Source organism: Ipomoea nil, unplaced genomic scaffold, assembly GCF_001879475.1.
Source record: "Ipomoea nil cultivar Tokyo-kokei standard unplaced genomic scaffold, Asagao_1.1 scaffold1576, whole genome shotgun sequence".
Lineage (NCBI taxonomy): Eukaryota > Viridiplantae > Streptophyta > Magnoliopsida > Solanales > Convolvulaceae > Ipomoea > Ipomoea nil.
Genome location: NW_017618004.1, coordinates 2,428,286 through 2,442,624, shown reverse-complemented (window position 1 = coordinate 2,442,624; position 14,339 = coordinate 2,428,286). Strand labels below are relative to the sequence as shown.

The 14,339-nt window shown below is 36.5% G+C and overlaps 3 protein-coding genes across 3 annotated transcripts; all 3 read right to left on the bottom strand.

Moving 5' to 3' along the window:
* Nucleotides 1-27: 27 nt before the first annotated feature.
* LOC109190706 (adenylyltransferase and sulfurtransferase MOCS3) lies at nt 28-4,052 on the bottom strand. Its single transcript, XM_019341269.1, has 11 exons — nt 3,650-4,052; nt 3,475-3,567; nt 3,320-3,375; nt 3,040-3,104; nt 2,849-2,923; nt 2,630-2,708; nt 2,407-2,445; nt 2,178-2,286; nt 1,433-1,551; nt 1,185-1,301; nt 28-618 (listed from the first exon to the last, which is right to left on the bottom strand). Exons 1-11 carry the CDS (start codon nt 3,924-3,926, stop codon nt 229-231), a joined length of 1,419 nt encoding a protein of 472 aa, XP_019196814.1. The 5' UTR covers nt 3,927-4,052; the 3' UTR covers nt 28-228.
* A 964-nt stretch (nt 4,053-5,016) lies between these two features.
* LOC109190219 lies at nt 5,017-8,423 on the bottom strand. Its single transcript, XM_019340672.1, has 9 exons — nt 8,287-8,423; nt 7,380-7,633; nt 7,057-7,124; nt 6,777-6,950; nt 6,470-6,688; nt 6,306-6,395; nt 5,921-6,007; nt 5,382-5,842; nt 5,017-5,241 (listed from the first exon to the last, which is right to left on the bottom strand). Coding segments are annotated over exons 2-9 (1,350 nt in total). The 5' UTR covers nt 7,630-7,633; nt 8,287-8,423; the 3' UTR covers nt 5,017-5,240.
* Nucleotides 8,424-9,603: 1,180 nt separating this feature from the next.
* Nucleotides 9,604-12,906, bottom strand: LOC109190259 (endoglucanase 11-like). The gene is made up of 5 exons (XM_019340734.1): nt 12,635-12,906; nt 12,334-12,546; nt 11,816-12,016; nt 11,210-11,464; nt 9,604-10,470 (listed from the first exon to the last, which is right to left on the bottom strand). The coding sequence occupies exons 1-5, from the start codon at nt 12,848-12,850 to the stop codon at nt 9,808-9,810; spliced, it is 1,548 nt and encodes a 515-aa protein (XP_019196279.1). The 5' UTR covers nt 12,851-12,906; the 3' UTR covers nt 9,604-9,807.
* Nucleotides 12,907-14,339: the final 1,433 nt, after the last annotated feature.

Genomic DNA, 14,339 nt, shown 5'->3' with positions numbered 1-14,339 from the left:
CACACTTGTACTCAAAAATGTATATTCTTGTCACATCAACTGGAATGAATATAGATATGAATCAAGATTACAACAACAATCTTGATGTTCACACATTCATTGTACAAAACAAACTCAGCTGCCAATCAGCACCTTTTCCACATATCTGAATTCAGTAAAATGTAGATTGTAATACACTATAACTGAAACTAAATCGACAGCAATACAATGAGTATATGTTTGATTGTATCAGTATGTAGGGAACTCGGGATCCACCTCACTGGCCCATGACTGGAGGCCCCCTATTATATCCTTAGCCGAAGAGAAACCTGCTTTACGGAGGTAATCAACAGCCCTTTGTGAGTCATTGCCCCTTCTGCAAATGACATACAGAGAAGCGCCTGAGCTTCTACTGCTCTCTCCCTTATCATCATTTCGTAAGGTTTCAGATAGGTCAGCCAATCGGTCCTCCAAAGTCGGGAGTGGGATGTTTATGGAGTTTGGAAGTGCAACAATCTTGTAATGATGAGCTGGCCGTACATCTACTAATACATGAGCTTCACCTTTCAAAACTCTCTCCTTGTACTCCTTGCTGCTGATCCTAGCATCCGGTGGAAGCAGATTTAACTTCAACGGACCCTGTGTGATAATTCAGCCCAGAAATAAAGGCAATATCCGGTTAATGCGTAGATGAAATGTGGGGACAATCAAACAAGGCGCTAACATACCCACAAACTAAACTAGAATGTGAGACCTGACCCTCCGGATAAATATCTAGACAACCTTTTTTTTTTGTCAGACCACGAGGTGTCCTAAACAGGCCCCTAACAGTAGAAGACACCTTTAAGCCCGTATCATACTCAGACTAATCCCCGTTCGCACCGGGCCGGCCCAATTAAGGGGCAAAGTGCTGGCCATATTGGTTTTTCATACGAGAGGGGGTTCGAACTCCCGACCTCTCTTAAGGGACAAGAGTGCACAGCCACTCACGCCAACCAAGCTGGTTATCTAGACAACCTTATTTGCAGACAAATAACTGGAATTTTAAGAGTACAACAGTCATATCCCCTTTCTGCATGAACTTTTGAACATCTATGTTATCCAATTTAAAATTTGTTCCACAGGTATATTCTTTAAAAAGTTATTTTTCAAGAAGTATGTGGTTCAATTGGAAAATAAAATGGAAGAGTGGAAATGTAACACACCGTAGAAAGTGCCGATTGAGTAAAATTTTCATAGTCAAAATCTTCAAATTGTTGTTTTGTCAGTGCGTCACTTTCACCACAAACTTTACATTGCAATGACCTTCCTCGAATCTTGACCTAAGTAACAAGGAGAGCATAAGAATTAGACAATGTAGAAAGGCCCCAGCTTGATAATACCCCGTACGGCCGTACATATTTCTTCCAATATATAACTCAATAATGTGATGAACTGCAAATCACAAACATACCATACGAATCCGTCCTGACAAGGCATCAAAGAGAAGCATGCGTTCAGAGAGTGGTTCGCCAATGTCACTTGCAACTTTTATAGCCTCTAGGGCTTGAAGGCATCCAATGACTCCAGGAACTGTGAATTAAATGTGAAAGTGAACTGAGAAATGAGAGCCTAATTTAAAAAGTGAATTGAATTTTCAACTTCATAAACTATACAATTTTTTATCAACAAGAGTTCATAGTCTTAAAAATACATTTTTACTTTGCCAACACCATGCTAATTCCACCAATCATTATACCGTAAAGCATGGTCCATACTGCAAGGTGGACCTTGACATATAGATTCATTTTTTAATATATTGAAAGTTTATTTTTTTAAAGGTTCATTTTTTGTATATTACCTAAAAATGAATATTCAATATATTAAAGAAGGAATATTTGGTATACAAAAAATGAACATTTATCAATGGTCCACCTTCCAATGTGGGCCATGGTCCACAATATAACTTGCCTAATTCCACATACTGGCCTTATATAAAAATAAGAAAACAAGATGAGCCAAAATCATTTGAAAAAACTTTCATTGCTTCACCTGTAACTATAGTATACCCACAATACATTTAGATGCTACATATTTGGTTTGTAGCAAAATGTTGGACAAGGCTAAATAAATAAATAAGTTATGATGAATTTCAGGAAGGTTATCCTCTTGAATAATCATGTAATCCAATAAATCAGAGAAATTCCACAGCAACATACCTACACCTAATACACCACTGTCTGCACATCTCTGGCATGCAGTTGAGGGGGGTGGGGTTGGAAACAGGCACCTATAACATGGACCTCCTTTGTAATTGTAGACTGTCAACTACAAACATGGGAAGGATATAATTAGAGAATATGTGAAAGATGGAAAAGAGCTCACATGTCATACTACCAGAAAGTTGATAAAAGGGTAAAAACAGAGCTAAACTACTGTAAATGGTACCTGCCCTTCTAGTCCGACTGCAGCTCCAGATATAAGAGGCTAGAGCAATAAGAAAAGCAAATGATCAGTACAAAACTACACCAGCTATCCATTTTTTTAATAAACAAAGCAGAGTATAAGTTTATAACAGAACCTTTTGCATCTATTCTGCATAAAATTCAAACCAAGACATATCAACATGAAATATTTAACTCCAAAACAAGGCCACAGAAAAACATTTAACCTTTCCCAACACAACACAGCAATCATTGATCATATAGCGACTGGGAACATTGTCCGTTGCATCTATGACAATATCATATCTAGGATGGATTTGAGTCATGGAAACAGATAACTTTCAGCTCAACAGACAAATATAAAACAATAATATTATAGCATATAGGACACTACTGACAACCACAGCATGGAAGCCATTAAGCACAATATATTCAAAAAAGGATACTGGCTTGTAATCTTCAAAGCATTGGATGTGCGGAACGCTTCTTTGTGCTCAGCAATCTGAATGGATGAGTTAACCCTACAAAATCAAACATAAATATTGAGATGGTGACTAATGCGGTTGTTGTTCTTAAAACATTGAGTGTAAGCTTGTTTAGCAGCAATGATAAAATTTCCAAAGAGCAAGGAACTTACGCACGACAAGCAGCAGCAGCTGACTCCACCTTTGAGCGGCCAACATTTGCTTCAGTATGGATTATCTATGACACAACATGAGCACCATTTCGGAGATATTTTAACAAAAAGCATGAATAAAAATAATAGCATTTTACCATAAAAATCCAATTCATTAGGAGCTCACACCAAGTACACTAGAAGTTGAACTTGTTACAGAGTATTTCGTATTAGTTAAGAACTACGACCAACAAACACAGTACTAGTTATTCTTACTCAAAAGAACAGTTGAAGAAAGTACCTGTCTTTGTAAATTATTAAGCTCAACAACATCATGATCAACAATGCCTATCCGGCCTGTAACATTATGAAATGCAATGAAAATCTTCAAAAACACTGACCAAGAAATAAATACATACACACATACAGAATGACATATATGCCACTACATCTTACCAACACCACAAGCAGCAAGATAGAGAAGAGCAGGTGATCCTAAGCCTCCAGCTCCAATAACCAAAATTGAAGATTTCAACAGATTTGCCTGACCTAAAATGGAAAGTAACAGCATTTGTATTACAGATACCATTCAATCCATGACATTTGTGTCAAAATGGAATGAAGAGCAAACCTCGGACGCCGAATGAAGGAAGCAACAAGTGGCGACTGTATCTGTAAATATTGTCAGGAGATAGGCCATGACCGGAGCTTAACTTTCCGTTAGATATAGGCGGAGAGAATATCGGCGCATCGCGAACAACATCGCTTTGGTTAGTTTCATCACTTGTGTCGAGTCGACGAAGTTGAGCTTCAAGTGCTGAAATTCGTTGCTCGATTCTAAGCTTGTCCGCCTTTAGTGACTCAATTTCTTGGTGAATTTGCGAGGCTTCAATTCCGTTCGACTCCATGGCTAACGGCGGAGTAAAGATTCAATGCTCGTAGATTTTGGCTGATAGGAATTAGGAAAGAGCTACAGAGGAAACTCAGATGAACCCTTTTGGTTTATGATCTTTTCAGATATTTCACAATGGCCTCTGTTTTTCTTAAAATTTCAATTAGCTCAAAAAAATTGTTAAACTAATGACAACTGCAAACTTGCAAAGGCATCATAATTCAAACATATTTACACTTTTCATCAATTCAAAACATAGTGTAAATGTGCACTCTCAAGTACCAGCAGCGGGTTTTCTTCATCATTTAAAAAATACATAGAGAAAGTTATTTTTTGATCTTTTCTAAAATGGTAGCCAAATGGTTAAAACATGATTCTCATACATGAAAATTAAGAGTTTGATTCTTGTTAATACTCTTTCGATCTAGTTTGTTGTGTAAGGTCAGTTAATGTTGATTTATCTCTTCTATATGACTTACGAGTTATTATACATGTTCTTAGAGTCCATTTATTTTTCCTATTTAATTTACAGACTATTATAGGGAAATTGCACGGATAGTGCACATTCTACTCAACATATACTCACACAACGCCATTCAATGGGAAAGTATAGGTGGGAAAATTATTCCCACATGAGTTGCAAGCTTTGACTTAAGGGTAGAAAATTAAGGGTTTGTCTGAAAATCTGGAAAATAAAAATCATTTTTCAGATTTTCTTGTAATTGGGTATTTAAAGAAAATAGTGTTAAATAAAAATATGCATTCTGATAATGTTTAATTTGGTAGAAAATGTCTTTTCACTATTTTCAACTAATATTTTACAGTATTATTTTCAACTAGTCAACTTTATTTTCAACTAATTAGCCAGCGGTGAGAGTTTTACTATATATACTCTTATTTATTCCAAATATAATCTCATTTAAACTTTAATATTGACCTATTAATCTATTACACATGCTCTTTGGATCGATTTACCTCTACTTATAAAATTTGTGACTATTACACCTGAGTGGTATACCCTCGAATAGTGCACATATTTTGCTCAAATTGGACTGGTGTACAAATGAATTGAAATTCCTATAACCATAAACATATACTCACACAACAACATTCAATGGGAGAGTATAACCATTCAAAGAATTGTCAAGAAAATATCTTTTTTCCTCCAAACTAAACGGGTAATGAGCTCATTGTTCAAAATAATAAAAGAAAGAAATGAGATGAAAAATCATGTTACATGAAATAGAAACGAATCCATCATCCCTTCATTATCCAGCTCTCTTAGAATCTTTGATTCTGCACTCAACATTCAAGCTCAAACCCCTCACAATCTGCGAGGAAAAACAGAAATAAAATGGGAAGAGTGGGTGCAAAAGAGAACATTAAGGAAGCCTTCAAATTCCAACATTGCATCGTATAACAAAAATGAAAATAAATAAAAAAGATATCTTTATACTCTATGCAGCCTTACCAATGACGTAGTCGAGGCCAAATAGATTGCATATTCATGAACCAGTGTCGAATTTCTTGAACATTCACGGTAAGGTTACCGATTTGTTCCTTACTAAAATGCAACTCATCTTTTACGCTCACAACCTCATCTTTTGTTCTTTGGAGTTCATCCTTGGTCGTTTGGAGCTCTCCCTTGGTTGTTTGGAGTTCATCCTTGGTAGTTTGGATCTCTTCCTTGACACTTCGGAGCTCATTCTTGGTAGATCGAAGCTCAAACTCAGTTTTGGCCAACAGGTCCTTCATGCTCCTGAGTTGCGAGTTTGACTCTGAAGTGGCATCTTCTTGGGGTGGCATTACTCCATGTCCCATTTCAGTCGCATAACCACCGATCTGCCCAAGTACATTTTCTATAATTTTATCTTGGGAGTTGGGGTTTATGCATCCTTCCTCGTATTGTTCCTCCATTTGGACCATTCGATCCTACCAGTAAAACAATATTAGTACAATATGTATACCAATATTGAGAGAGAATGACCGAAAAAAGGTGTAGATAAATACATGTGTTAATTGAGCTTCTTCATTCACAAATTCTCCTCCCTTATCCTTATGTTTACCTGCCTGCATCTCAATCTTCTTCGGAATTGGCTAATACCATAAAAAATGCATGTTAGTTTATAGATATTTATTTCCAAGACAACTGCAGTCAACATGCAGAGATTTTGTACAGGAAAAGAGAGAACCGTAGATCTGAACTTTGAAGTTTATCAAAAACAAAATAATTTTTAGTTCTTTCTATTACAACTGCTAGCATTAAGTGAAACATTGAAGTTTGAAAAGGGTGAACAAGCATGGGAGAAAATTTTGCTGCATTGCTTAGCTCCGGTCACTACAATAGGTCATTCTTCCCTAATTGACTCTAACTTTTGATTTACTAGGCCATTACCGTCTTCCTTTGACGAGAAAGGGGTCTTGATCCTGCATTGCTGCTGAAAGGTACACATGACCGATTTGCAGAGTTTATCTTGGAGAGTTTCTGCATTCATCTTGAGGGGATAAGTAAAAGAAATTAAAGTAAATTCTATATCTCCTATTGAAAAGAAGCTTTACCTGAAACTCCTCGTCTTCAATTAAATCGCACACCCCAAGCCACTCATTTAAAGGAACTTCTATCCGAGGACTTCTCTCCCTCGGATTTTGACCAGACGCCACCATGTCTTTGTAGATGGTGTGCAGTCTGCTTCTCCAACGCCTATATTGTGTCTGGAAAGTGTCATTAATACAAGCTTTGACATGTGGGTCACCTTGATCCTCAATAAAGAAATATTCCTTAAAGAAACAACAAGAATAAAGAAAGGCAACGTGAGTATTTTCTTGTCAAAGGAAATCGCTTTTGTAAGATAGCTTTTCTACTCACATCTAGTCTAGAAAAGAGGAGTTCTTTCTCTACATCAGGAATGTCTTTCCATTTGCGTACACCAGTAAGACGAGCTCCTGTCTTCACCAGAAAACCAACTCCTCTACTAAAGTCACCATCGTTTTCCATTGGAATTTTTTCACCAGGGGAAAATACAATCCTTATCTTCCCCCACTACAAAACATGCTTTAAAATTAAGGAAACAATATTTTACAAAATTTACGCAGAAGAAAAAAAATAAAAAAGAAGCTTGATTGCAAAAGTGTAAATAATTAATAACCTGTTTCACTTTATTCTCCAATGTCATACATCTGGATGGACCACGACCCCGTTTTCGTTCACCAGAAGCTTAGAAACACCATTATTATAATATTAGTATTTCATTCACATTCACATAATTACCAGCAACAAACCATCAAAATTGAACAAATCAAGTTTCATGTTTCCAAATGTCAAATGAAGAACATGGAGTAAATTACACTTTGCCATGTAAACAAAACAAGCCAGAGACAGAAAGAATGATTTCAAGGCAACTCTGGCATTAATTTTCAATCAAAGATCAAAAGATAAACTTAGAAGTGCAATGATTCTTTAAATACTCACGGGCATCACTCCTTGGAGTTAGGGGATTAGAACCGCTTCCAATCTCATCCTGCAGCACATCCCTAGGTTCACCATGCCTTCTGTGCTGTGGTCCGTTTTGAAAAGATATGGAATCAGATGATGAAGTGTACTCAACTTCTTCCATAGTGCAAGAATCTAATGCATCAATCTGTAGTTCCCTCCTCCCAGAAGGTTGTCCCTTTCCTCTTGGTCTCCCTCTTGGTCTCCCTCTAGGTCTCCCTCTAGCCATTGATCTGGAAAACAAAAAATAACACATACTTTCAACCCATTTACATGGTTATCAAGCAGCCTCCATACAGCTGCCTTCTTCATTTCTCTTCTCTATTCGAGTGACGAGGAAACTACAGCCACTACCCGAGGGTGAGTGACGAGCAAACTGTAGCCGCTACCCGAGGTTGTGCACGAGATAAACTCCACCTTGTGACTCTAATTGGTAAAGAATCACAAAGAGATAACCCAACCTAAATTGCCCATAGACCAGCTCAAATCAAGAAGGTCATAGGCCCGCTTTCGTTGGGAGTCAAACTTGTAGTTTGACCAGTTTAAGGTTGTCCTTTTCTTATCCTTTCTTTGAGTATGAAGCCTGAGCTTTGCTCAAAGCCAGTAATCAACGTTTTGATACTTATATGCTCTGCATTCCATAAGTCTAGTTTAGGAGTGAAGAAAGCTATAATCTTTTCATTCCGAAGATAATTTCACGACTAATAATTTACTGTTTTACATGGATCTTTCAATTCTAGGGTAATTCCAGTGACAATTTAATATTTTACAATAACCTTTCATTCTCGAGAATGCGATTTTCAATATATCAAGTGAATTCCATGAAAATAGTCTCTAATTCTTGGGAAATTTAAGAAAAAAAAAATGATAATCGATAATAGCGCACCTCAAGTTCGCAGGACTTTTATCGAATTTCAGTAATGCTCAAGAAGACGGGTTTGGACTAGGAGAAGATGGAGGAATTCGAACTAGGTATTGTGGAGGACTGAAGGAGTGAAGGTGGAGTAGCAATAGAATGAGGAGCGACGTCGTTTCTCCGAGGGGCACTGAGGGGGTAATTTAGGAGGGATACAAGTGTCAATTCCTAGCTGTGCATGTTTATTTGTTTATCATTTTTTAAGGGAAAAGTTGTCATATAATTCATGAGAAAAATACTTTGCACCCTGCAAAAATCACACAAATTTTGTTATTTTATTTTATTTTATTTTTACTTGAGATCTCAATTTATTAAACATTGTCGAGTGACTAAAGTTGAATAACTTTGGTAGGACTATATAGTATTGTTCATGAATCATTTGTTGTGTAACTTAACCACCAAATTAAAAATGGACTAATATTTGATGCGTATGTATAGATGCTATGGAGAAAATGCCACACAACATTAAAAAAATTAATATTGACTAGATTTTTTTTTGCAAAATATTTAAAACTTGTATTTTATTAAGAAACTCTTTATTTATAAATTCTAATTAACAAAATAAATCTAATTTCTTAAACATATTTATTACTTAATTATTATCTAATTTCTAATATGTTGAAGTACTAAATATGTTTAAGAAATTAGATATATTTTGTTAATTAGAAATAAAGGGGTTGTTTACCAAAATGGATAATTTTTTAGAAAAACATAAAATTGGAGAAGTAGAATGGAAAATAGAAACTTGTTTACTAAAATTATCTCTGATCTCCGATTACCTAACTTTTCTCCATTTTCCAACTTTATGTATATATTTTTGGAGAACTTCTATTTGGACTTCTCCAAATGGAGGAGTGGAAGATACAGAGCGAATAGTGATTGTCTGCTTGGCGCCAAGAGGTTTGCTTGTTTCTTTTCCTTTCCTTTGTTTAGCTTCTTGTTCATTGATCTCCTCTTAGCAAGAGCATAAAACACTAAAACAGTGGAGATCGAGAAGGTTATTCAATTTTCAGTCATTTTATGTACAAAAAGCTAAGCTTATTGTTTAATTTAGTCAAGGAGAAAATGTCTAGCATTCATTGATATTCTTTCTTTATCCTTCCTTCTTAATTCATATTCAGTTCATGCTTAGCTTGTTTATTTATTTATGTCAAATCTAATTTATCTAGATGATCCAAACTCAAAACCCATTTCTTAAACTCATATATAAATAAAAAAAATAAAAAATTAAACAAGACGCAAACAAAAAGTGAATAAACATCAACTGAGAAAAGAAGAGAGATGAACTATATATAATTATTACGTCAATCACATACAAAATTTGGATATTAAAATTTCCCTTCACAATTTACTTGTGTATTAGTTTCTTCCTCCCTTATATCATGGATGGAGTTACAAATAATGGGTGAATACCCCTTTACGTGTGAGTGTGACAATAACCGTGGAAAAAATACTCCAAAATAATTTTTTTTTTTTTTTAAAACTATTTCTCTAGCCAGAAGAAACTAACGAAAAATCCCTTCTAGAAATACCATTTTCTTGTATATAATACAACCTGGCAAAAACTCCGACAAGACTCGCTGTATTATAAGTACATGCCTCCGACTGCATGTAATTTCCCCTTCTATCCTCGAACTGGTCGTTCGCATCCGGGCCGCCCACCACCGCCCCGATAATCACATTCGGGTCCGGGTCTCTACGCCCGAAATACGTATAGTATCCTTGCATGCACCCGATGAAGCTCTTTTCGCGTCTGTACGATACAATGGATGCGGCCCTATGGTGCACCCGGAGCGGGTACTTGGGCCCGAACCCGACCAGGTAGCTCCGGCCAGTCGGGTTCAGCCCGAGAATGTAATCGACCTGGGATTTGGCGAAGGCGAAGAGCTCGTCGGGCCCCACCGGCCTCCGCTCGCAGCGGAGCACGTCGCCGGCGGACCTGAGGTGGTCGGAGTAGATGGTCATAAGGAAGGCGGCGGAGGACACGTACTGGAGGTTGTTCCAGCGGCGGATGAAGAGCAGCCCGCCCGGCGTGCGGCGGACGTTGGTGGCGTTGTTCTGGTTCAGATTGGCGCATAGGTAGTGCTCCGCTTTGGCCCGGTATTCCTTTAGGATTTCACTGTGTTTTTCATACATCTTCCCCTTTATAGGCAACTGTTAAAACAAACAAAATCATATAGTTTAGGTCTAGAAATATAAGGTGATAGAGTTTTTCCCACTCCTGGTCGAACAACTATGAGATCATTTTCACATTTAATCTCACAACTTTTAAATTCTTGTAACGTTTGGTCCCTCCAACCTAAATTCCGATCATCAGAATTTTCAAGCAATTGACTTATATTAAAGGGTAAAATTGTCATTTATAGCTACATTCTCTAATAAGTTTAAGAAAAAAAAAGTAATGAAAATGACAATTTTACCCTTTAACATATGTTACTTGCCTAAAATTTGATTTCTTGTTACTGAAAATTATGTTAGAAGGATTAAGCGTGGCAAGAATTTAAGGGTCATGAACTAAATGTTAAAAAAAAAAAAAAAAAAAAAAGAATTAATGACTGTTTTGGTTCATCAATTATGTCATAATTACTAAATTGATCATCAATTATTAATTTTGACCAATTAAATCCTCAACTATATATGATTTTGTAACCGATTTGGTCCTCCGTCAAACTGGTCGAAGACCAATTTGGTAATTATGAAGGACCAAATTGATTATGAAATCAATAGTTGAGGACTTATTTGGTCAAAATTGATTATTAAGAACTAATTTAGTAATTACAGCATAGACGAGGGACCAAAACAGTCATTAATTTGTACAAAAATTAAATGTGAAAATGATCAAACAGTGATGATACTAAAAATGAAAATGAGGGTAAATGTTAGGGTGAATTACGGTGGCGGCGAGTAATTGAAGGCCAGCGTGCTTAACGTCCCAGCTGAACTCGGTCATGGCCCAAGTGATCCCTCCAAAAGATTGTGCATTTTCCATGGCATAATTCAAATAATATTCATTGTCGGTGGCTTTGTATAGCCACAAAGCTCCCCACAACAACTCATCTTTGTAACCACTCAACGAAGGGTAGTACCCTTTCGCCGCTCCTACGCTCTCATCATATTTCCCTCTAAACTTGTCCCCAAACTCGAACAACTGCAAACCAACCAACCCCACAAATTTAACATCCAAAATTCAATCATCAAAACAATAATCAAAAATCATATAATCCCTAGCTTTTGCTCAATTATTATTGTTTTTTTAGTAACAATGGATTCTCGCAATTACTATACATAAAGTGTGCACCAGATAAATCCGGTCTTATAATTGTAGCTGACAAATGACCACAATGATGTATGTTCATAGTTAATCAGCTCAAATCAGCTATTGAAAGGGATATTGAGTTATTGTATTTTTGGGTAGGAAATTAGGCATATGATGTTCCTATTCAAACAACCAAAACGCGACAGCTTCATTAACTATAAACATACACATGTAGTACCAAACCTGCTGTGCATGGTCGAGGAGAAGGTGCGCGTAATGCGGGTTTGTTTCTCGGAACACGATCGACGCTGCCGCCATTGCCGCGGCGGTCTCGGCCGCCACGTCGGAGCCGGGGTGGCTCTCGTCGATTTTGTAGGCTCGCCGCGACGTCGCCATGTCTTCCGGCCGCTGCCAACAGTAGTGATCCGTGTCGCCGTCACCTACCTAAATTGACCATCAACATTAATCATCAGTTGACTTGCCAATATTAGTTCCAACAAGTCTTGTCAGTTTGTTTGAGCTTTTGACCTAGTAAAACGTTAACCGATCGAGACGAAAATTGACAATCCAACGAAAGATCAAAGAGGTGCGTGAAACTTGTGTTTTGCGTAATTGACGCGGTAGGGTGGCTAAGGCGGCTAACCGTAATTCATTCAAAACATCAAATCAGCTTCTTACTGACATGTTTTGTCTACGTTTACGAGAGTGAAACTATTCTTTAATTTAACAAATTTTATGTAAGATTTAATGTAAAAAATTACCTGAATCCAGAGGACATGAGGATGAGTATGAGCTTTGATGAAGAAATCAGTCCCCCACTTGATCGCCTCCAGAGCGTGGCGGTACTCGCCGGCGCTGGCAATTTCTTCGCCGTATTCGAGCATGGCCCACGACAACAAGGTAATAGTAAACGCCATTGGAAGCCCAAACTTCACGTTGTCGCCGGCGTCGTAGTAACCTCCGACCAAGTCCACCTATCATTAAATCCTCATCATCAAACTAAACCGAACCGAAAACGGAAAACGGAAAAAGATATTTTGAATATGAATATGAGAAACTAACCCCTTGTTCAAGGCCGTCGGTGAGGCCGGAATGGTGGCGCCAGGTGGCTCTCTGGTTGTACGGCAACCGGCCGGAGCGCTGCGCCTCGAAGTAGAGGAAGCTTTTGGAGAGAGCGTCTTTGTAGTCTAGAGAGTGGGAAAAGGGTAGAAGGGCAAAAATAGAAACTGCGGAAAGCCATTGGAGAGTGAAAATGGTGCATTTTGTTCTCCCCTCCATGCCTGTTAGTTTCCTATTCCTCTCTCTCTCTCTCTCTCTCACTTCTTATATAGGCATGCCCATCACGTGCCTATGGGCTCTTAAATTTGCACAATCACTTATATGCTTGTCTCCTGTACTTGTTTACCATATTTCGGCCAGATAAATCGCATTAGAAATATCATATGCGACGAATTTAATATAGATAGTGTTGGTAAAATTTGAAAAGCATTAGTAAGAATCAAAATTTTACCTTTTAATACGAGATTTATACTTCACATATTCCGCCACTATTGAAAACCAACTATTGAAGACATTGTAGGTGGTAATCTAAACAATTCATTTGTCAATGCATTTATCCGCTAATCATTACTAGACTTGTCCAAAGTCCAAATTATTCACTTCACATATTATGATGCAATTTGGATATATTAAATTTTAATTCATTCAACATTTTTTATTTTAAATATTATACATCACTAGTTCACTATACTTATTTTAGAAATATGTGGATCTTAGTTTTTTATAATTTTTTAAAATAAACTATTAAAATTACAATGCAGATCCAAAAAAATGCATATTTTAACCCAATTATATTGTTAGTTTTTCAATATCTACATCTACAAACTTAATAAGAGCCAATAAAGTTATGCACCAAACAAAAATTAAAAAAATGTTGGTGTAATTGTTTATTGAAATGAATGATTCATATTGTTTTATTTTAGTATTCTTTTAATTATTTTTTGCTATTTTCCCATTTATTATAACATTTACTTTTCCTAAATGCTCGTGTAGTCCGTCAATGTAAACTTTATTAGTAACTGAATATTCTGCTAAGTATTTATTATTCTTAACTTACTACATAATTGTTAAACATATACTATGAATATGTTAGAGTGTATTAAAAATTACAATATAAAATTAAACATAAGCTTTGGTAAATTAATTAGAATCACACATTGCGTACTGATTAAATGGTACACCTAATTTACAGTATATATTCAACACAGATAAGAATCTATGTATATTATCATTGTCTTTTCGGAGAAGGAGGAATTGATTATGTTTTTAAAGGTGTATTACGCCAAGATACTAAAACTGTAGTGAAGCATACCGGGGACTATATCAAATCAATAATTCATTTATAGCGGAATGACAACCAAAGGAAGCACGGATCAATCACACCAATTAATAGGGTTTTGTGTTGCAAAAATTATGCTTAGGGTACTCTACGGTGAGAGTGTTTCTTTCTAAAATTGCTATTGCACTAGTTAATCCAACATTATTTATGCCCCATGTCATAGTTATGCATTCTTAAAATATTTACTTTTATGAAAAAAAATTGATAATCTTGCATTTATATACACCATGATACCGAATGATCGATACTTTGATAATCCTAAAACACTACTAATTTAAAAATACACATTGTACATCAGACTATTCGCGCAATGCACGTGTGGTAACTAGTAACTTATATTAAATTGAATCAATTAACCAATTGCGGAGT

Coding starts and splice junctions, on each gene's coding strand:
- LOC109190706 (XM_019341269.1), bottom strand. CDS start 3,926: ATGGAGTCGAACGGAATTGAAGCCTCGCAAATTCACCAAGAAATTGAG. Junction 3,568..3,649: donor TCCTTCATTCGGCGTCCGAG/GTTTGCTCTTCA, acceptor TTTCCATTTTAG/GTCAGGCAAATCTGTTGAAA. Junction 3,105..3,319: donor TTAATAATTTACAAAGACAG/GTACTTTCTTCA, acceptor GTTGTGTCATAG/ATAATCCATACTGAAGCAAA.
- LOC109190219 (XM_019340672.1), bottom strand. CDS start 7,629: ATGGCTAGAGGGAGACCTAGAGGGAGACCAAGAGGGAGACCAAGAGGA. Junction 6,689..6,776: donor TCCTCTTTTCTAGACTAGAT/GTGAGTAGAAAA, acceptor TGTTTCTTTAAG/GAATATTTCTTTATTGAGGA. Junction 6,008..6,305: donor TTTCTCGTCAAAGGAAGACG/GTAATGGCCTAG, acceptor TTATGGTATTAG/CCAATTCCGAAGAAGATTGA.
- LOC109190259 (XM_019340734.1), bottom strand. CDS start 12,850: ATGGAGGGGAGAACAAAATGCACCATTTTCACTCTCCAATGGCTTTCC. Junction 12,547..12,634: donor CCGACGGCCTTGAACAAGGG/GTTAGTTTCTCA, acceptor ATTTAATGATAG/GTGGACTTGGTCGGAGGTTA. Junction 12,017..12,333: donor CTCATGTCCTCTGGATTCAG/GTAATTTTTTAC, acceptor TGGTCAATTTAG/GTAGGTGACGGCGACACGGA.